The sequence below is a fragment of the Artemia franciscana genome, chromosome 6, assembly GCF_032884065.1.
Source record: "Artemia franciscana chromosome 6, ASM3288406v1, whole genome shotgun sequence".
Taxonomy (NCBI): domain Eukaryota; kingdom Metazoa; phylum Arthropoda; class Branchiopoda; order Anostraca; family Artemiidae; genus Artemia; species Artemia franciscana.
In genome coordinates, this window is record NC_088868.1 from 6,486,714 (window position 1) to 6,509,207 (window position 22,494).

General features: G+C 34.0%; 1 protein-coding gene across 1 annotated transcript in view; it reads right to left on the minus strand.

Annotated features, from left to right (window-relative positions):
* Positions 1 to 221: 221 nt before the first annotated feature.
* The window catches only part of LOC136027967 (hepatocyte nuclear factor 4-gamma-like), a 31,216-nt gene continuing 8,943 nt past the window's right edge, over positions 222 to 22,494 (minus strand). The window contains exons 3-9 of the mRNA XM_065705439.1: positions 16,912 to 17,122; positions 12,747 to 12,957; positions 9,177 to 9,323; positions 7,768 to 7,888; positions 6,101 to 6,220; positions 4,776 to 5,015; positions 222 to 584 (exon numbers count right to left, since the gene is read on the minus strand). Coding sequence (XP_065561511.1) covers positions 283 to 584; positions 4,776 to 5,015; positions 6,101 to 6,220; positions 7,768 to 7,888; positions 9,177 to 9,323; positions 12,747 to 12,957; positions 16,912 to 17,122 — 1,352 coding nt within the window. The 3' untranslated portion in view covers positions 222 to 282. The remainder of the gene's footprint in view (positions 585 to 4,775; positions 5,016 to 6,100; positions 6,221 to 7,767; positions 7,889 to 9,176; positions 9,324 to 12,746; positions 12,958 to 16,911; positions 17,123 to 22,494) is intronic.

Consider the following 22,494-nt stretch of genomic DNA (forward strand, 5'->3'; position numbering starts at 1 on the left):
TGGAAGGGGAAAGAGGAATTTTTTTTTTTTAATGAAAATACAAAAGAAAATGTTTTTCAAATTCAAAAGGGGGGCAATTTCGTTATTTTAGTTTTTTTCAACGAAATGCCTAAAAAAGTATTTCTTCAAATAAACTCGGAGGAAAGACAATTCGCTCCTCCAATAGGCACACCGGCTGTCAAATAAGACTATAAAAATACCAAAATTAAAAACACATTCAGTTCCACATGATCCCTAGTTTTATTTCGAATAAAGACAACAATAAAACAGAAAATAATAAAACTAATAATTTTGTTCAGACTCCGATATTTCCTGTTTGAACGATTGGCCAATCGAAATATGATACTGGGTTTCCACAGAAGATGGCGACATTGTACTATGACCAACAGGCAGCAGATGAGACCCAGGAACATGATGAATTGAGTTGTGGGTCATCATGTTGTTCTGGGACAGCAAAGGTGACGAGGGGCTGGAAAGCGGAATCAATGATGTGATCCCAGAGCTGGTCGTGTTCGGTTGAAGATAACGTGATGGCTCATTACAAGTTTGCCGGATAGTCGAACTGTTATTGTTGGATGACGTACCTAAGAAATTATACTAATTAAAAATAATGAGACAGTATTTTTGGTAAAATAAAGCTGGATTTTTTCCCGAGAATACCAAAAATGGGGCTGGATGAGGAGACAAAGTGATGAGGGACAGGAGGGACGACTCACTGATGTGATCCCAGAGTCGGTTGTGTCCGGTTGAAGATAACGTGATGGCTCATTACAGGTTTGCCAGATAGTCGAACTGTTACTGTTGGATGACGTGCCTAAGAAATTATACTAATTAACAAGAGCTAAGAGCTCATATGGCACTTGTGACGAGGTCGGAAGAGCCAAGAGCTCATATGTTATGAGCTCTAGCAAAATTCTAAGAATCAACAGATTGCTTTAAAAGGAAAATCAGAGGCTTAATGCCGGTCAGGAATTAAAATGAGAAATCTGAGTCACAAGGTCATTCTAAATATCAAAATTCATTAGGATCCGATCACCCTCTCGTAAGTTAAAAATACCTCAATTTTTCTAATTTTTCCCCTCCCTTCAGCCCCCAAGATGGTCAAATCGGGGAAAACGCCTTTATCAAGTCAATTTGCGCAAATCCATGACATGCCTACCAATTTCCATCATCCTAGCACGTCCAGAAGCACCAAACTCGCCAAAGCACTGAACCCCACCACCTAACTCCACCAAAGAGAGCGGATCCGGTCTGGTTACGTTAATCATGTATCTACGACATTTATGAGCGTTTTCCAAGATTTCTGGTTTCCCCCTCCAACTCCCCCCAATGTCAAAAGATCTGGTTGGGATTTGAAATAAGAGCTCTGAGACATGAGTTCCTTCTAAATATCAAATTTCATTAAGATCCGGTCACCCGTTCTTAAGTTAAAAATACCTCAATTTTTCAGATTTTTCCAAATTAGCAACCCCCAGCTCCCTCAAAGAAAACGGATCCGTACCAATTATGTCAATTTCGTATCTATAACTTGTGCTTATTCTTCCCACCAAGTTTCATCCCGATCTCTCCACTCTAAGGGTTTTCCAAGATTTCCGGTTTCCAAAATTTCTGTTTCCCCCTCTAGCCCTCTATGTCCCCGGATCTGATTCAAATTGAAAATGGAGCATCTGAGACATAAGATTCTTCTATATATCAAGTTTCGTTAAGATCCGCCATATCCCAATTACGATCACCCATTCGTAAGTTACCTCCATTTTCACGTTTTCCGAGAATTCCGGTTTCCCCCTCCAACTCCCTTCAATGTCACCGGATCTGGACAAGATTTAAAATGAGAGTTCTAAAGCACAAGATCCTTCTAGATATCAAATTTCATTAAGATCTAATCACCCATTCGTAAGTTAATTTTTCAGAATTAACCCTCCTCCCCCAACTCCCCCAAAGAGAGCAGATCCGTTTCGGTTATTCCAATCACGTATCTAGGACTTATGATTATTTTTACCACCAATTTTCATCTTGATCCCTCCACTCTAAGCGTTTTCCAAAATTTTAGGTCCCCCTCTAACCCCCCCCCCCCCAATGTCAACGGATCTAATCCAGATTTAAAATAAGAGCTCTGAGACACAATATCCTTACAAAAATCAAATTTCATTAAGATCCGATCACTCCTTCGTAAGTTAAAATTACCTCATTTTTTCTAATTTTTCAGAATTAACCCTCCCCCCCCCCAATTCTCCCAAAGAGAGAGGATCCGTTCCGGTTATGTCAATCACGTATCTAGGACTTGTGCTTATTTTTCCCACCAAATTTCATCCCATTCCCTCAACTCTAAACGTTTTCCGAGATTTTAGGTCCCCCATCAATTCCCCCCAATGTCAACGGATCCAGTCTGGACTTAAAATAAGAGCTCTGAGACACGATATTCTTCCAAATTTAAAAATTTTATTAAGATCCGATCACTCCTTCGTAAGTTTAAAATACCCCGTTTTCTAATTTTCAAAATTACCCCTCCCCCAACTCCTCCAAACAGAGCAGATCCGTTCCGGTTATGTCAATTACGAATCTAGAACTTCTGCTTAGTTTTCCCACCAAGTTTCATCCCGATCCCTCAATTCTAAGCGTTTTCCAAGATTTTAGGGTCCCCCCAATATCACCGGATTTGGTCGGGATTTAAAATAAGAGCTCTGAGACACGATATCCTTCCAAACATCAAATTTCATTCAGATCCCATCACCCGTTCGTAAGTTAAAAATACTTCATTTTCTATTTTTTTTCGAATTAACCAACCCCCACTCCCCCCAGATGGTCAAATCAAGAAAACGACTATTTCTAATTTAATCTGGTCCGATCCCTGATACGCCTGCCAAATTTCATCGTCCTAGCTTACCTGGAATTGCCTGAAGTAGCAAAACCGGGACCGACAGACAGACCGAGAGACCGACAGAATTTACGATCGCTATGTGTCACTTGGTTAACACCAAGTGCCATAAAATTAATGAGACAGTATTTTTAGTAAAAACAAAGCTGGATTTTTTCCCGAGAATACCAAAAATGGGGCTGGATGATTGTACATGGTGACGAGGGGATGGAGACAGAAATCATTATGGATCCCAAAGCCAGTTGTGTTCGGTTGAAGATAGCGTGATGAATCATTACAAGTTGTTCGGATAGTCGAACTGTTATTGTTGGATTATGTGCCTAAAACAATATACTAACTAAAAATAACATTTTTGGTAAAAAAAGCTGGATTTTTTTGTCCCGAAAATACCAAAAATGAAAGTGATAAAGACACATAAAGCCGTCTTTGAAGAGTTGTGAAATATATCACAACTACTTTATGCTCTGTTTTTCAGTCCAGTAAAACTTTTATTTCTGGGAGTAAAGGGAAAAAAAGCTTTAAAGGATTATGCTTTAAAGGAAGCTGCAATGAAGTTTAGTCAGGGGGTTCAAGTTCAAGTTATTTAATATCCAATAAGAATATTGTTTACAGTACTATCAAAATAGTAACCCACAGTAAGATGAACTACTCGTGTGTGGGTCATAATAAAAATAAAAATAAGTAAATATAAATAAAATAAAAGTAAAAATACGATCTCCAAACATCTGAATAAAAAGACAAATAAATAAAATAAAAGTAAAAAACACCAATGGCACGAATGGCCCAAAAATAAAAGTAAAAACGATCTCCAAACATCTGAATAAAAAGATGATCCGTCAACCCTCCGCATGGTAACAAAAACAAAACACACAATAAATTCGAAAAAAACAATAAAAAAATAAAAAAACGATGAGCCTACACCCCAGAATCCAAGTTAAATTAATTACTATTGATTATAATGATTTTTAAAAACTAGTTTTATCATTACTAGGGATTTATTTAAACTTACAAAACTACAAAATTTATTCCAATTATCTATAATAATATGACGAGAAGAAAAACAAAATCCTCCATAGTTGCTAAGAATGAGTGAAGGTGAATATGTGATGCTGGATAATGCGAAGATCGATCCAGTGGACAGCTTCACTTCATCAGTGGATATATGTTAAATGTAGAATATTTAAGGCCAAGGGTTTTTTTTCGCAGTTAGTGTTTTGGAAAAACAGGAAGATAAGTTTGCGAATCAAGATTAGAATATTGGAAGCTACAGTGAAAATTAGAAGCTAAAGGTTACTCAAAGAGAAACCTGTACAAAAAATGGAGTCACAATAGCGGTTTCTAGGGCTATAATGAGAGAAAGGCTAATATGGCTAGGACAAGTTCTGCAGATAAAGGATGACAGATTGCCAAAGATCCTCTTGGTCAGCAAACCATCTTGGGCCACACGAAAAGCTAGTCGTCCCCCAATTGGGCGGTAGGATGTCCTAAAAAAGATCTAAAGGAAATTGAAACTTCTTGAGAGGGTGTAAAAAAGGAGGCTTTGGATAGACTGGGATGGGAGAGGGCCATACGTAGCTGTGTTTTCCTCAGACGGCTGGGTGTTGCACTTAGTTGTTAGTAGTAGTAGCAGCTTATTATCAATTAATGAAAATGTCTGTATTTTGTTAAAGTACTCAGGAAAGCTAGCCTTCCTAGATATACATGATGACATTTTTTTTTGCTCGTTTTCTATTCATTTTTCATACACGTTTTTCATTTTCAAACTTGTCGCCTGCGAGTGTAAAAACTATTTACATGCGGTAGTGATCTTTTTTATTAAAAATTAAAATATATTTAATTTTTAAATGTCCTTGGTACTTGAAAAGCGGTGATGCGGCAATAATCTAAGAAATACACTTACCTCCTCCCAACAACATCTCTTGCAGCAAAGAATCAATTTTGGTATGTCCAAAGAGACAAGCCAGTTCTATGCGCCCTACCATCATCAAAGATATTGACTGCAAGGATGGCATAGTTAGCAAAATTTCCCCAAATCGGCCTCTGGCTGAATATTGATGATCAGCAATGTAGTCTTCCAGCAGAAGGGCAGCATGATGACGAATGGCACGAACTCGAGAAACTTCGATCAAGCCTTTTGCATCTGATGGGAAGTAAAAATTAGATGCAAATCAAACAGGTTATGTTTTTTTAAATTCTTGTTAAATCATGCATTTTTCCGATCATTGAATCTTTGTTTTAGAAGAAAATAAAAATGAAGAAGAGAATGAAAGAACTGAAGAAGAAGAAAATGAAAGAACTAAAAAAGAAGATTGAAAGAGCTGAAAATGAAAAGAGAAGGAAAAAACGAAAGAGCCTATTTTATTTGACCCTAAATGATACTGAAAATGCATTTAAAAAACTGAGACAAGTTTTTAATGCTGATGACAATTACGACTAGGATTTCGTCATGTGACGAATGTCACATCCACTCTTTGAAGTGTTCTCTCTTATCCCCTGTCTACAAAATAACCCGTCACCCTTTCTTCATAACAGCTGATGCGTATTCACTTGATCCTGTCTATAATTTATGAAATAAGAGTAAGTTAAAATAAATCAGAATTTTTTTTCTGAAACAAGGATTAATTTCGTTCAGAGAGATGGTTAATACTACTTTGGTCATTGGTGGGCTGAGTAATATTATTTTGTTTTTTTGTACACCAACAGGGTTTCGATAACTGTTACTTTTAAGATTTATAATTTTAAATTACTATAATTCTTCTGTATCGGAAAAGACCAAATAAGGCTCCAGAGAATTACATCAATTGGTCTTCCTTCCTACGGTTAATTAGTTCTACGGTAAGAATTACAGTAAGTACTTACACTCTACGGTTATAGTAGTTTTGCTTCTAATATAATTACAATATATATTAATATAATTAATATAATATAATAAGGTAATTAATATAATTACCCTGAAAAGGTCAGCAAAAGTACTGACTTTTTACAAGTGCTTCTTTCTATCAATAGGTGTGACTATATTGGGGTTTAAGGATAAAAATAAAGATTCAAAGCCATTGAATGTTGACAACACTGTCAACATTTCAGCTGTCAGGTCTTATTTTACAAAAACATGTTGCTGTCAAACCTCGCAACCGTTTTTGATAGAACCCAGGGCACCGAATTGCCAAGCAGAGAACTACCACAGAACTAATAAGGTTTTCGCATAAGTATAACAATGTTACATACTTGGGTCAAAGAAAACAATGGCTTTTAAGCAAGCAAACTCGGTTTCATCAATCTGAGAGACCCTGAAAGGTTCCAAAAGTTCATCCATTATCCGAACTGCAATTGCATGGAAATCGTTTTCTGTAAAGAAAAAAAAACAATTAAACAGAAACGAAACTGTTAGTTTAATAAAAGAAAAAGGTCTTATCTGTCTTTCTCTCTCTCTCTCTCTCTCTCTCTCTCTCTCTCTCTCTCTCTCTCTCTCTGTTTTTGTTTTTATTACTCTTTGTTTCTCTTGTTTCGTGTTTTTATTCTTCCAATTGACTCAGAAGACATAGTAATTAAAGTAGACAGAATGTACTCAAAAGCAGATCAACTTCTATTAAATTCACACTGCTACAATCGTCTTATTGAGAGCCAAGTTTGCTACTACTAAAAAGGAGTTATTTATGAATTCATTCTAATGACTACTATTTAAACCCTGGATGATCTTGAATGGCAGATTTTACTAACCCAGAATATTCATAATTATTTCCATTCCAGAGACAAATAAAAAAAGGTAAAATAGCTAAACAATTCAAGTTAAACAATCCACGAAACTATAAAAACAAATGAAATATTCACAAAATCGACTGATGAAGTTTTTCCATATATGATTTCAATAAAACAAGCTCGCAAGGACAAAAACTCGAGTTATGCATCGAGTAAAGAAACGACATAGAAAGATATTAACTCGATCACCATATTTTGGGGCAAGTTAAAATTCTCACAGTATTAAATCAGCTTAAGCCTTACTACTATTACCACTACCAACTCATTGCAACTCCAAGACCTCTGAGGCCGATTCCAATACATCCCTCTGCCTCCACCCCTGTCTGTTCTTCAAGTAGCTGTGCTTCAAGTAAAACCAAATGAAATCATTTTATCAAAAAATGATTTAGAAAAACAAATTAAAATATAAGAAAAAATTGTGTTAGGTCATCGAAGTGATAAATGTGTTAAGTAAAATTGCTGCATATTATAAAGTCAAAATTTCACCATTTATAATTTTTAGTTTGTTCATATACAGCCTAGGGCTCTATGAGACCATTAAGAGGGGGGCTGGGAGGCCTAATTAAAGCCTAATTATTTGTTTTTGAATTTAATAAAAAAGGTATTTTTTGTAACAAAACGAAACAGAAAGATATTAGCTCGAACACCATATTTTGGGGCGAATTAAATTTTTTAACGCTAAGAGGGGGGGCTGGGGGGCCTAATTACTGTCTAATTATTTTTTTCCGAGTTTAATACAAAAAAGACGTTTTCTATAGCGAAACGAAATGGAAAGATATTAACTCGATAACCAAATTTGGGGCGAGTTAAAAAATTTTAACATTAAGAAGGGGCTGGGAGGCCTAATTACAGCATAATTATTTGTTTTTGAACTACAGGGATTTGTCCTCGTTACTTCTTTAATGACTCTGATATTGATTTCATCCGTCGGACTTGACCTTTTAACCTTTCTTTCATAATAGCCCTGAAAATAGGAGTAAAACATATTCATGTCAAGATTTTACTGATAAAGGGATTTCAAGGCTCAACTTATTTACTGTCGTTCCCGAAGAAAAGAAAAAGAAAGTACCAATATAGGTACTTGAGAGCTAAGTGGTAAATTGGTTCGGTGGTAAGTGGTAAGTTCTTAAACTTACCTGTGCCATTTCTGAAGATGACAGAATCATTTCCGAGGAGAAGGGCATCTTGAACCATCATTGATCTTTTCGAAAGTCCAAGGAGCAAATTTTCACCTGCATGAGCTCGTAGTAACGCCACCTAAAAAGCTTTCAATTTTATGCAAAATACAATCTAACATGAATAGTTTTTAATCAAATAAAAGTAAAAAAAGACTTTAAAACTCTAAATCAAAATAAATTGCTTTAAATATGAACGGGCTCCGGGCCTTACAATTCAGTTGCTTTCATTCGTTCACGAAAGCTACTCAAGTTGTTTATTTATATAATTTGTGGTGAATCATGGAGTATTAATTCTACATACAGATATTGGTTTTGTTTCTTATTTTTTATTGTATTTCATTTTAAGTTTTTTTATGTATTTTCATTTTAAGTTTTTTTTTGTATTTTCATTTTACAGGTTATTTTACACCTTTTCTCTTTTAATTTGTTATTTCCATATTTAGCGCTGAAGACGCCAAGTTTTATACAGGCGAAATATCGAGTTTTCGCCTTTTTTTTGTCTATAGCTAATAGACCTACTTTAGATCTACTAGGATTAGTATACTAAAATGTGAACAATCATTATTAAAAGTACAAATTGTCGAAAATAAATGTAGGAATGACGTCAATTGTCACCAATCAGTGCGTAGATCTCCTTCTTTATGGCAGCAATTTTACTTCTTTATGGCAGTATGAGGGGCACTACCCATCAAAGTTAAATTACGGAACGTATTTGCATCTGTTATTTCAAAGTTAATTTGCGGAACGGATTTGCATCCGTTCCGCAAAAATTTATACGGTTGCCAATCGACTGAAACTTTCCGTGCTAAATACTACCAAATAAAAGCTGTTAGTTTCTTGAATAAATTGTTCCTTCTCATTTTATATGTTTTTCTTTTTTTCACTTTTGGCAAAACGTAACTATTGTTTTTTTAAATAACTAAATATGTTTATAGTTTTATATATGTTATATTTTTACGTGGTATACGTTTAATGATACTTGTTTATGCAGGATCTCTTTGCTTTCAAAAGAAGTACTAGAGTTTCAAAATTATTATTCTAACGAGCTTTCTAGAAAACATCTGTTATTTTTTATTGAAACAATCACCCATTAAGAAATAACAATCTTGTAAAAGGTCATTTATCTTCAAAAGTAGGTAATTTATTAGACAATATTTACAACAAAAGGATATTTGGATAGTTCTAGCTTCAACTATAGCCCTAGTTTTCTAGAGACAACAATGCAATAAAAGATAAATAACGATCCATGACCTTGCCTTGTCTTTACCAAAAAAGGAGACAGAAAAGAGAGAGAAAGAGAATGAGAGAGAGAGAGAAAAGAAGGAGTGAAAGAGAGTGAGAAGGAGAGGGAGATTATAAAATCTCACTTGGTCTTCTACATTCAATTCTACGAATGCAGGAATACATTTGGCCCATTCAACTAATATCAGTAGCTGGTGTCGCATGGATTCACAAACGTCTGAAAATGTAGCTAGTCGCTTGGACCTCAGGTCAAAATCCGTATGGTGACTTGCCTAAAAACATGAAATTACACTAGGGCATACCTATTTTATTCATTTCGTCTTTAAAAGTTGCCCCCTTCGATATTTTAAAGAAATACTTAATAGTCACACTGAAAATAGTATACTGATCTTCGAAATAAGCTACTTATTCGACAGAAAGTGACAATTTGTTTAAAGGGCAGATCAAATCAAAACAACAATGGGTAAAACAGGTGTGCCAATTCACGGAATTGGGGGAAATGGGGCAGAGGGGAAGAATGGGCAGAAATGGGGGAGAAGCGTTCAAATCTTTACACACTTTTAAAGAATGAAAATACAAAAAAAAGTTATTTTTTGAACTCTAAAGGGGGGACAAAACAATTTATACGACAGTTTCCAGTCCTTCCTACCCCGAAATGATTTTCTCTGGGATAAAACCAGCATCTGGTTGAGTGTAACGGTTGGTTTCCTTCCAATTGAAGGAAAAAGAAATGCATTCGTCTGTTATCTTTAGCAAATGAGTTTGAAACTTAAAGGATTCATTAGCAACCAATAAGAAAATTAAATGCGTCCAGATATAATAGGTACCGAGTTTTCATTTTGTTGGACACGGACCCGTAATCAAACAGTTCGTGGTAACGAACTGTAATAAGGAGCGACCCGGCTCAATAGTAACCAAAACTCTAAAAAATGGAATTTTGATACCAATAGCTGCATCAAAAGACTCGCATTTTAATGCTGATTTTAAGTATATAAGTTTCATCAAGTTTAGTCTTACCCATCAAAACTTATGAGCCTGAGAAAATTTGCTTTATTTTAGAAATTAGGGAGAAACAACATCTAAAAGTAATACAATCTTAACGAAAATCACACCATCATATTCATCATGTCGGAGAACCCTATTGTAGAAGTTTCAAGTTCCTATCTACAAAAATGTGGAGTTTTGCATTTTTTTTGCCAGAAGGAAAATCACGGATGCGTGTTTTTCTAGATTTAACGAGACCTCACTAAAGGTAAAAGTGTCTGGATTTCTGAGAACCATTTGAAGTTGGCACTCAGCAAAAGCACGTAACTGGGAATTTCTTCCAAGTAGGAATTCAAAGAGGACAGAAATAGCAAATTAGTTATTTGATAAATATAAAAAATTGTAATTATAGAGGGGATGCAGCAAACGTGAATTGTTTAACCTTCCCTAGAAGCAGTATTTTTGGGGTGGAGGAAGGGCTCTAGCCTTGAGCCAAGTTTAATGGAGTTAATTGGATTTGTAAAACTTTTAGATATTCATAAAAGATATTCATAAAACTTTTTGGAGCGACAACAAAAGTAATTATTTCACCTTTTACTCCTAAAATATAAACGCATTAAAAAATCAAAAAAAAATCCTAGTCAAAAACAAATTTATTTAAATGAAAACTAATCGGATTTTTCAATTTTTGTTAGTGCTAGCAGGCTTTGAAGAATATATAAGAACCTTGCTAGTTGGTACGACCAGTATCGAGTGAAAACGTCGACCAACAAGACTTCAAGAAAAATACATTTTAAATCAGATTAAAAATTAATCAGATTAAAAATTAATCAAATTAGATAAAATAAAATAAAATCAGTAAAATGCATATAAATCAGATTGCATTGGACCGACTGAAAAAATATCCAATAGCCCAACAAACATTCGGATACATTGGAAACCAACAAGCATTCGGATTTCTTTTAATAAATATAATTTTTATTATTTTTATAAATTTGTAATTTAGATTATTTTTAAATTTAAATTATTTTAATAATTTAATAAACTAATTAAAAAATAATTTGACTTAAACTAAAATTTGAAAATATTATTTAAAAAAACATTTTTTTATATCAACGTTTCTACAAATACTTTTTTCCAATATGTTTTAACATACATATTTTCTAACACCAACAAACACTTATGTTAGCATACTTACAAAAATCGTTAAGGAATGCATACAACCAGCTGAAATTTAATGTCCACTTTTCACAATATAGATTATATATAGATATAGATTATACATTATATAGATTATAAGTATAGATTATAGTTTAGCATAAATTTTATGAGCACAATTTTGACTAAGTAATAATTTGGGTAATAATTTATAATAATTCGAAAATTAATTCCATCAGCATGATTCTGATTGATTAGAGGGATAAAAAAATATTTCTAGTACAATTTTTAGCATAAATTTTATAAGTGAAATTTTGAACGATTTATAATTTGAAAAATAATTGATAATAATTTGAGCTTAATATTGGAGCACAAATCTTATGAGTGTAATTTTGATCGAGAAATAACTCGAATAATAATATAACTGATAATAACTAAACCATAATTCTTGAGCATAAATTTCATGACTGTGGTTTTGATTTATTTATAATTTGTGTAATAATTAGCAATAATTTGATTATACATGTTGGCATAAATTTCATAAGAGTCGTCTGATAGTAATTTAGTTGAGCTCAATTATTGAGCATAGATATCATGAGCATAATTTCATTGAGTAATGATGGATAATAATTTGATTGAGCTAAATTGTTGAGCATTGATATTATGAGCGTAATTTTGATTGAATGACAAATAATAATAACTATTTAGTTTTATTCTTCTTGATACATTTTTCGTTTGTCAAACTTTATGATTTATTATTTATATGAATAGAAATTTAAATTTTCCTTTCTGTTTCTCTTTATCTTAATTATTCATTTCCTTAAATAATTTTAATTGCTCCCATGAACTGAAAAGTCACGCTGGTAAATAGGAAGTTAGTAGAAATTAATTTCCCTTTTTTTTTTGTTTTCTTCTTTTTTTCTTCAATATTTTTAATTACGTCCCTTAGCTAAGACGTCGACAGTCATTGATTTTCAGTTTTTTTTTTTTTTTTTTTTTTTTTTTTTTTTTTTTTTTTTTTTTTTTTTTTTTTTTTTATTTTTTTTTTTTTTTTTTTTTTTTTTAGCGAACACACTTCAGAAGCTACTTGAAGTAGACAATTTTGCATTCCCGTGTTCTATGCATTTCCAGAGCAAAAATAAAAAATACAAAAAGGGAATATCATAAAAAAGTAAAAAATATAACATAGCTTATATAAAAATAAAACATAGCCTTGGAGAATAAAATATCAACGTATTGGAACCCGTAAACCCTGTTTACTCGTAAAATTATTTAAAAAACAAAAAAAAAGCAAAAATAAAAACACAAAAAGGGAATATCCTAAAAAAAAACAAGAAAAAAAGAACCCGTAAACCCTTTTTACCTGTAAAATTATTTAAAAAAAAAAACAGAATAAAAACCAAAAATAAAAAACACAAAAAGGGAATATCGTAAAACAAAACAAATAAAAAGAAAAAACACAGACTTGGACAATAAATATCAACCCGTATTACAACCCATAAACCCTATTTCTCATAAAACTATTCAAACCAAAAATATGAGAGATTTCATACCGTTCGACAAAAGGTTTCAGCATTTGTTAATACAGGAAGACTTATACCAAGTGAGTTAGGACTCTCGTCATAGTTGGGTCTTCGGCAGCTTATTCGGTCACGTTCATTTTGAACAGCTTCTTTTTTCATTCCCGCTTTTATGCATTTCCTCAGTCTGCAGTACCGACACTGGTTTCTTTTGTCCTTGTCCACGGTACACGCTCGATTAAATCTATAATTTGCAATAATTCCAATTTAACAGAATTATAATGTTAAATTTGACATTATCATATTCTTTCCAATTTACAATGTGGATACATTCCAATTTTAACATAATTGTCATTCCAATTTAGATCATTCCTATTTATAATGTGGAATCATTTCAATTTTAATATAATTTTTTCGCATAAAATTCATGAACGTAATTTTGATCGAGTAATAATTTAAATAATAATACTGTTTATATTATATGAAGTATAATTGTGGAGCATAAATTTCATGAGCACAATTTTAATTTAGTAATAATTTAGGCAATAATTGATACTATATTTTGAAAATAAATTTTATGAGTATGATATTGATAGAAGAATTTAATGAGTTTCAATTCACTCAGGGGAACCGAATGGGTGAAGGGAATGTTGCAAATACCCACTTATATTATGAAAACTACATTTTTTAGAATTATCATTTCAAAATTGAAGAAAAAGCAAAATGCCTCCCCTTTCCCCTTTCACAGGTGTTCAAAAATGATTTTTTTTTTGTTCCTTCACATAAACAACGTGAAACTTCCTCGACCTATCCCCCCAACACATCTTTGTGAATTGGTAACTCTGGCTTTACAGATAAACTGAAGACTACTGCTCATTCTGAACAAAAGCTGTTCTTATATCTTAATTAGAATGATTTTGTTGTAGAATTTAGACGAGCCAAGGTGTAAGTTTGAGTAAAATAACTTTATATAAACCGTGATAAAGTTGCAGGAAATATATAGAGAAAAATGAAAAAATTTGTGCCACTTTGAAAGTGAAGGAAGGTTTATTTTGCGAGGAAGAATTAGAGATAACACTAAAAGAATAAAAAAAAGGCCCTAATGCTAATAAGAATGGTAAATGAGTTTTTTTTTTTTTAATGTGATTGTTTTAAATATGGTATCCTAGACTTAGATTATGCTGATGATTTGAGTGCCCTAGATGAAACCAAGCGAAGTCTACTAAGAAAAAGGCCCGCTTTATAGCACAAAATATAGGAAGAGGCTATCAGACACAAATTTCTACCGTGAGGAATAGACCAGTATGTACCAGTATATACCAGTACATAACGTCTATGATTTTGGAAGAGCCTAAACTTTAGGCATCATCTCCAGCTTCAAAAATAGTAAAGCTGACAAAACCATTACATCATCCAATGATGTCAACACATCATCAATGTCCAATGGACCTTCACAAGGACCTTCACAATGATCATCAATGTCCAACGATGTCAACACATTTGTTGATCAAACGAGCTTGCTTAGCCCATTTACTGTTTCGTTCACTAATCATTTCAGTTCTATTACTGTAAATACATTCGCTTTACTTTGAGCGACTTTTTAGGACTCGTAACAAAGAAGAAATTATTCTCAAAAGCCAGAAGACATGGTTATCTTGAAATGATGGAGGTGTATGACTTTGATCAACTAAATATCTTTGAAAAGTGTCACGGAGATCATAGTTTGGCTCAAAATGAAGTTGCCAAGGGGATAAAAATAAATAGCAGTTTGACAGAAAGTTGTCTAGATCTAGAAGTCAAATCGTTTGAAAGAAGCCGAGCGTTGGATTTACTCACCAAGAGTACATTGAAATCATTCGATGGAAATTCCAAACTATGGATGAATCTTTCATCCTACTGATTCAAAATTGCTGGTACACATATAGCAGGCGGTGAGGATGCGATGATAGTCACGAAGATTCATTGAAGAGTGTCACGGGAACCATAGGTTGGCTCAAAACAAAGTTGCCAAGGGGATAAAAATAAATAGCAGTTCTATGTTTGACAGAAAGTTGTCTAGATCTAGACGTCAAATCGTTTGAAAGAAGCCGAGTGTTGGATTTACTCACCAAGAATATATTGAAATCATCCGATGGAAATTCCAAACTATGGATGAATCTTTCATCCTACTGATTCAAAATTGCTGGTACACAGAAAACAGGCGGTGAGGATGCGATGATAGTCACGAAGATTCATTGAAGAGTGTCACGGGGATCATAGGTTGGCTCAAAACAAAGTTGCCAAGGGGATAAAAATAAATATCAGTTCTATGTTTGACAGAAAGTTGTCTAGATCTAGACGTCAAATGGTTTGAAAGAAGCCGAGTATTGGATTTACTCACCAAGAATACATTGAAATCATCCGATGGAAATTCCAAACTATGGATGAATCTTTCATCCTACTGATTCAAAATTGCTGGTACACAGATAACAGGCGGTGAGGATGCGATGATACTCACGAAGATTCAGTAAAGAGTGTCACGGGGATCATAGGTTGGCTCAAAACAAAGTTGCCAAGGGGATAGAAATAAATAGCAGTTCTATGTTTGACAGAAAGTTGTCTAGATCTAGAAGTCAAATCGTTTGAAAGAAGCCGAGCGTTGGATTTACTCACCAAGAGTACATTGAAATCATTCGATGGAAATTCCAAACTATGGATGAATCTTTCATCCTACTGATTCAAAATTGCTGGTACACAGATAACAGGCGGTGAGGATGCGATGATAGTCACGAAGATTCATTGAAGAGTGTCACGGGGATCATAGGTTGGCTCAAAACAAAGTTGCCAAGGGGATAAAAATAAATAGCAGTTCTATGTTTGACAGAAAGTTGTCTAGATCTAGACGTCAAATCGTTTGAAAGAAGCCGAGTATTGGATTTACTCACCAAGAATACATTGAAATCATCCGATGGAAATTCCAAACTATGGATGAATCTTTCATCCTACTGATTCAAAATTGCTGGTACACAGATAACAGGCGGTGAGGATGCGATGATACTCACGAAGATTCAGTGAAGAGTGTCACGGGGATCATAGGTTGGCTCAAAACAAAGTTGCCAAGGGGATAGAAATAAATAGCAGTTCTATGTTTGACAGAAAGTTGTCTAGATCTAGACGTCAAATCGTTTGAAAGAAGCCGAGTGTTGGATTTACTCACCAAGAATACATTGAAATCATCCGATGGAAATTCCAGACTATGGATGAATCTTTCATCCTACTGATTCAAAATTGCTGGTACACAGATAACAGGCGGTGAGGATGCGATGATAGTCACGAAGATTCATTGAAGAGTGTCACGGGGATCATAGGTTGGCTCAAAACAAAGTTGCCAAGGGGATAAAAATAAATAGCAGTTCTATGTTTGACAGAAAGTTGTCTAGATCTAGACGTCAAATCGTTTGAAAGAAGCCGAGTGTTGGATTTACTCACCAAGAATACATTGAAATCATCCGATGGAAATTCCAAACTATCGATGAATCTTTCATCCTATTGATTCATAATTGCTGGTACACAGAAAACGGGCGGTGAGGATGCGATGTTAGTATTGAATATGAATTACAAGACAAAACCTTAGAACACATAAATGTGTACATTACCCCCATTATTGCATTACCCCCATTGTGCATTTCTCATTAGAAAAGGGAAGCACTAATTTTCACTCAATAATTTTCACAAGTAAACTAGAATATCCGACTATTAAAATTAAATCTGTTATTGGAAAAAAATCCTTTAATAGTCTGCAGCTATTGTAGTTCCTATTCTTGGCTACCACTAGTCTTTTTCTACGGAACTATTTGGCATTTGGCATATCTAATGCCTAAAATAGCTTCAAGTTCACTATTTCCTCTAAATAGTGCCTATTATACTGTAGGCGTTGAAAATCAATGGAAAACAAGGGGGTGAGAATTCTTCGAGCCATCCGAATTCCCTAAGGGACTAGCATTGGACCATTGCTTTAATAAACAGAGTTTTGATACCATAGTTTTATGTCTAAGTAGCATTCAGCTAAAGTATTTTTTAAGGTATAAAATTTTTTAGTTTCTTATAAAGGTACAAGTATTTTTTAATTAGGAATTTTCTAATATAAGTTTAACTTAATTAAGTATTTATTCAATCTAAGTATTTTTAATTAAGGCATAAAAATACTTTATTTTTTTACCTGCATGAGTATTTATGATCCTTTCGAACAGATCTTCTAAAGAACCCTTTACATCCATCACAAGATGAGGCTCCATAATGTTTCCCAGTTGCTCTGTCTCCACATATTGCACAAGCTCCAGAGATACCGTTTGCTCCATCAATATTTAAACTCCCAGGTGCAGCCTGATGTGATGTGGACGAAACAACTTGCTGTTGCGCAATGGAAACCCCTAAAAAAATATCAAAACTTCATTAGCTCACTAAGGCAACTCATGTTGACTCAGCAGTATCACTTCAATAGTATTGTAGGTACGTCTCGATCTTTCTACGCACACATTTTTTAGGGGGTTACCATTCCGTTAGAGTGAAATATTCACTCCAACGGTTCCAGACGAAACGACTTGTTGTTGAAAACGACATTTTTTTATGGGGAAATCCCATCAAAAAATGTCAAAACCCCATTAGCTTACAAAGGCAACTCTTGGTGACTCAACAGTATCACTTCAACAGCATTGTAGGTACGTCTCGATCTTTCTACGCACACATTTTTTAGGGGTTACCATTCCGTTAGAGTGAAACATTCACTCCAACGGTTCCAGACGAAACGACTTGTTGTTGTGCAATGGAAATCCCATTAAAAAATGTAAAAACCCCATTAGCTCACAGAGGCAACTCTTGGTGACTCAACACTATCACTACAACAGTATTGTAAGTGCGTCTCGATCTTTCTACGCAAATTTTTTTAGGGGTTTCCATCCCGTTGGAGTGAAATATTCACTCTAACGGTTTCGAACGAAACGACTTGCTGTTGCGCAATGGAAACCCCTAAAAAAAATATCAAAACTTCATTAGCTCACTAAGGCAACTCATGTTGACTCAGCAGTATCACTTCAATAGCATTGTAGGTACGTCTCGATCTTTCTACGCACACATTTTTAGGGGTTACCATTCCGTTAGAGTGAAACATTCACTCCAACGGCTCCAGACAAAACGACTTGTTGTTGTGCAAAGGAAATCCCATTAAAAAATGTAAAAACCCCATTAGCTCACAGAGGCAACTCTTGGTGACTCAACACTATCACTACAACAGTATTGTAAGTGCGTCTCGATCTTTCTACGCAAATTTTTTTTAGGGGTTTCCATCCCGTTGGAGTGAAATATTCACTCTAACGGTTTCGAACGAAACGACTTGCTGTTGTGTAATGGAAACGCCCCCAAAAAAATTCAAAACCCCATTAGCTCTCTAAGGCAACTCATGTTGACTCAACAGTATCATTTCCACCGATATGTCTTGACCTTTCAAATGAGATTGTTAGACCTTAGAATTCAACGCAATTTCTGCAAATTAGATCAACTATTTCATTAAAAATCTGAAATGCAACTAAAAACCACAATAAAAGATAGTTCTTATGCATTTCTTGTGCTAACTGCCAACTAATACCCCTCCAGAATTAAAAATTTGGCTGAAAACCAGGAATATACCTGAAAATTATAGAAAAAAGCAAAAGAGACGGACTTTTATATTTTTTTTGAACTTTCTGGGAATTGATATTCCCTCGGAATTAAATATTTGGTGAAAAGCCAGAAAATCAGCTATGTATTTATTTCCCTTGCTAGGATTTTTAGATTTATTCTTATTGTTGATATTTGGGTTCATTTTCTTTTTTTTTTTTTAAGCAAGAGAATGAAAGGTAAAGTAAACAGAGAAACTGAGCTTCCTTGGTACCCTTGAGAACACTGATAACCTTGAGCGCAGGTCAAATTTGACAACTTTTCAGAAATAGGCCTAAGGAGCTTTAGAGGGTTTATGGAGGGGAAAAACACTAAATAAAAGTATCAAAAGAATAAGACATTTGGTCCTAGCAGATTTAGTAAAGCGTAAAAAAATGACCCTTTTTTATCTGAGACTGAAGTTTAAGATGTTAACTTCATCAGATCATCATTAACAGAAACCAGTTCCTAGCAAGTGTAACAAATGCGTAAAACATTCTCTCTTATGACTTGTTTTCAGCCATATTTCTAATCTTTAGCCAAAGTGTTAATTCTAGAGGGATATTAGTTCTTAGCAAACTAGACCAACTTCCATTTTTTTTTTCCAAACTGTTGATTGCGGGGGAACAGTGTTTTCTACAAAAATCCAAAAATGCGTAAAATACCATTTAATTGTTTTTACTCCAGCTGTTAATTTTGGGCAATGTTAGTTCCCAGCAAGGGCAACAAACACGTAAAACATTCTCTCTTTTGAATTATTTTCAGCTATATTTCTAATTTTTAGCTAAAGCGTTAATTCTAGAGGGATACCAGTTCTTGGCAAACTAGACCAACTTCCATTTTTTTTATCCAAACTGTTGATTGCGGGGGAACAGTGATTTCTACAAAAATCAAAAAATGCGTAAAATACCATTTAATTGTTTTTACTCCAGCTGTTAATTTTGGGCAATGTTAGTTCCCAGCAAGGGCAACAAACACGTAAAATATTCTCTCTTTTGAATTATTTTCAGCTATATTTCTAATTTTTAGCTAAAGCGTTAATTCTGGAGGGATACCAGTTCTTGGCGAACTAGACCAACTTCCATTTTTTTTATCCAAACTGTTGATTGCGGGGGAACAGTGATTTCTACAAAAATCAAAAAATGCGTAAAATACCATTTAATTGTTTTTACTCCAGCTGTTAATTTTGGGCAATGTTAGTTCCAAGCAAGGGCAACAAACACGTAAAACATTCTCTCTTTTGAATTATTTTCAGCTATATTTCTAATTTTTAGCTAAAGCGTTAATTCTAGAGGGATACCAGTTCTTGGCAAACTAGACCAACTTCCATTTTTTTTTTATCCAAACTGTTGATTGCGGGGGAACAGTGTTTTCTACAAAAATCAAAAAATGCGTAAAATACCATTTAATTGTTTTTACTCCAGCTGTTAATTTTGGGCAATGTTAGTTCCCAGCAAGGGCAACAAACACGTAAAACATTCTCTCTTTTGAATTATTTTCAGCTATATTTCTAATTTTTAGCTAAAGCGTTAATTCTGGAGGGATACCAGTTCTTGGCGAACTAGACCAACTTCCATTTTTTTTATCCAAACTGTTGATTGCGGGGGAACAGTGATTTCTACAAAAATCAAAAAATGCGTAAAATACCATTTAATTGTTTTTACTCCAGCTGTTAATTTTGGGCAATGTTAGTTCCAAGCAAGGGCAACAAACACGTAAAACATTCTCTCTTTTGAATTATTTTCAGCTATATTTCTAATTTTTAGCTAAAGCGTTAATTCTAGAGGGATACCAGTTCTTGGCAAACTAGACCAACTTCCATTTTTTTTTTATCCAAACTGTTGATTGCGGGGGAACAGTGTTTTCTACAAAAATCAAAAAATGCGTAAAATACCATTTAATTGTTTTTACTCCAGCTGTTAATTTTGGGCAATGTTAGTTCCCAGCAAGGGCAACAAACACGTAAAACATTCTCTCTTTTGAATTATTTTCAGCTATATTTCTAATTTTTAGCTAAAGCGTTAATTCTAGAGGGATACCAGTTCTTGGCAAACTAGACCAACTTCCATTTTTTTTTATCCAAACTGTTGATTGCGGGGGAACAGTGTTTTCTACAAAAATCAAAAAATGCGTAAAATACCATTTAATTGTTTTTACTCCAGCTGTTAATTTTGGGCAATGTTAGTTCCCAGCAAGGGCAACAAACACGTAAAACATTCTCTCTTTTGAATTATTTTCAGCTATATTTCTAATTTGTATCCAAAGTGTTAATTCTAGAGGGATATTTGTTCTTGGCAAACTTGACCATCTTCTGTTTCTTTAGCCAAACTGTTGATTGCGAAGGAACAGTATTTTCTAGCAAACTCAACAAATGCATAATGCAAACCATTTTTTTTTTTTTTACTCCATCTGTTAATTTTGGGGAATTTTAGTTCCCAGCAAGGGCAACAAATAAGTAAAACATTTCCTCTTTTGAATGGTTTTCAACTATATTTCTAATTTGTATCCAAAGTGTTAATTCTAGAGGGATATCAGTTCTTGGCAAACTTGACCATCTTCAGTTTCTTTAGCCCAGCTCTTGATTGCGAAGGAACAGTATTTTCTAGCAAACTCGACAAATGCATAATGCAAACCATTTTTTTTTTTTTTTTTTTTTTACTCCAACTGTTAATTTTGGGGAATGTTGGGCAAGGGCAACAAGTCAACCAATACGTAAAACATTTCCTCTTTTGAATGGTTTTCAACTATATTTCTAATTTGTATCCAAAGTGTTAATTCTAGAGGGATATTTGTTCTTGGCAAACTTGACCATCTTCAGTTTCTTTAGCCCAACTCTTGATTGCGAAGGAACAGTATTTTCTAGCAAACTCAACGAACGCATAATGCAAACCATTTTTTCTTTACTCCAACTGTTAATTTTGGGGAATTTTAGTTCCCAGCAAGGGCAACAAATACGTAAAACATTTCCTCTTTTGAATGGTTTTCAACTATATTTCTAATTTGTATCCAAAGTGTTAATTCTAGAGGGATATCAGTTCTTGGCAAACTTGACCATCTTCAGTTTCTTTAGCCCAACTCTTGATTGCGAATGAACAGTATTTTCTAGGAAAGTCAACAAATGTAAAAAACACCATTTTTTTTTTTTTTACTCCAACTGTTAATTTTGGGGAATGTTGGGCAAGGGCAACAAGTCAACAAATACGTAAAACATTTCCTCTTTTGAATGGTTTTCAACTATATTTCTAATTTGTATCCAAAGTGTTAATTCTAGAGGGATATTAGTTCTTGGCAAGCTTGACCATCTTCAGTTTCTTCAGCCAAACTGTTGATTGCGAAGGAACAGTATTTTCTAGCAAACTCAACAAATGCATAAAACACCTTTTTTTTTATTACTCCAGCTGTTAATTTTGGGGAATGTTAGTTCCCAGCAAGGGCAAAAAATCCGTAAAACATTATCTCTTTTTAATGGTTTTAAGCTTTATTTCTAATTTGTAGCCAAAGTGTTATATTTCTATATAGAAATAATAAAAAAAATCTAACAAATGCGTAAAAGACAATTTTTTATTGTTTTTACCCCAACTGTTAATTTTGGGGAATGTTATTTCCCAGAAAGGGCAACAAATACGTAAAATCTCTCTTTTGAACATAAAAATTATTTTTTACTCTTTTAAACTAATTGATGAGGAAATAGACGTGTGTCGAATTTTTTTTTGGTTCAGAAACGCCAGAGAATATAACGAGTTCTTGCAATTGCAGAGGGTACATTAGACACTCATACAAAAGCCATTTCATCAACTGGGTACACATATCAAAACACCGTCACTGTAATATGTGTTCGCGGTAATTATTATCCTTGTTGATAATTATTAAATAAAAAAAACAAGTTTTTTCAACTGAAAGTAAGGAGTGACATCAAAACTTAAAACGCACAGAAATTACTTCGTATATGAAAGAGGCTGCTTCCTCATCAACGCCCCGCTCTTTACGCTAAAGTTTGACTCTTTCTCTCAATTCTTCTTTCTAAAACAGTAAAAAACTTTAGCGTAAAGAGCGGGGCGTTGATGAGGAAGCAGCCTCTTTCATATACGAAGTAATTTCTGTGCGTTTTAAG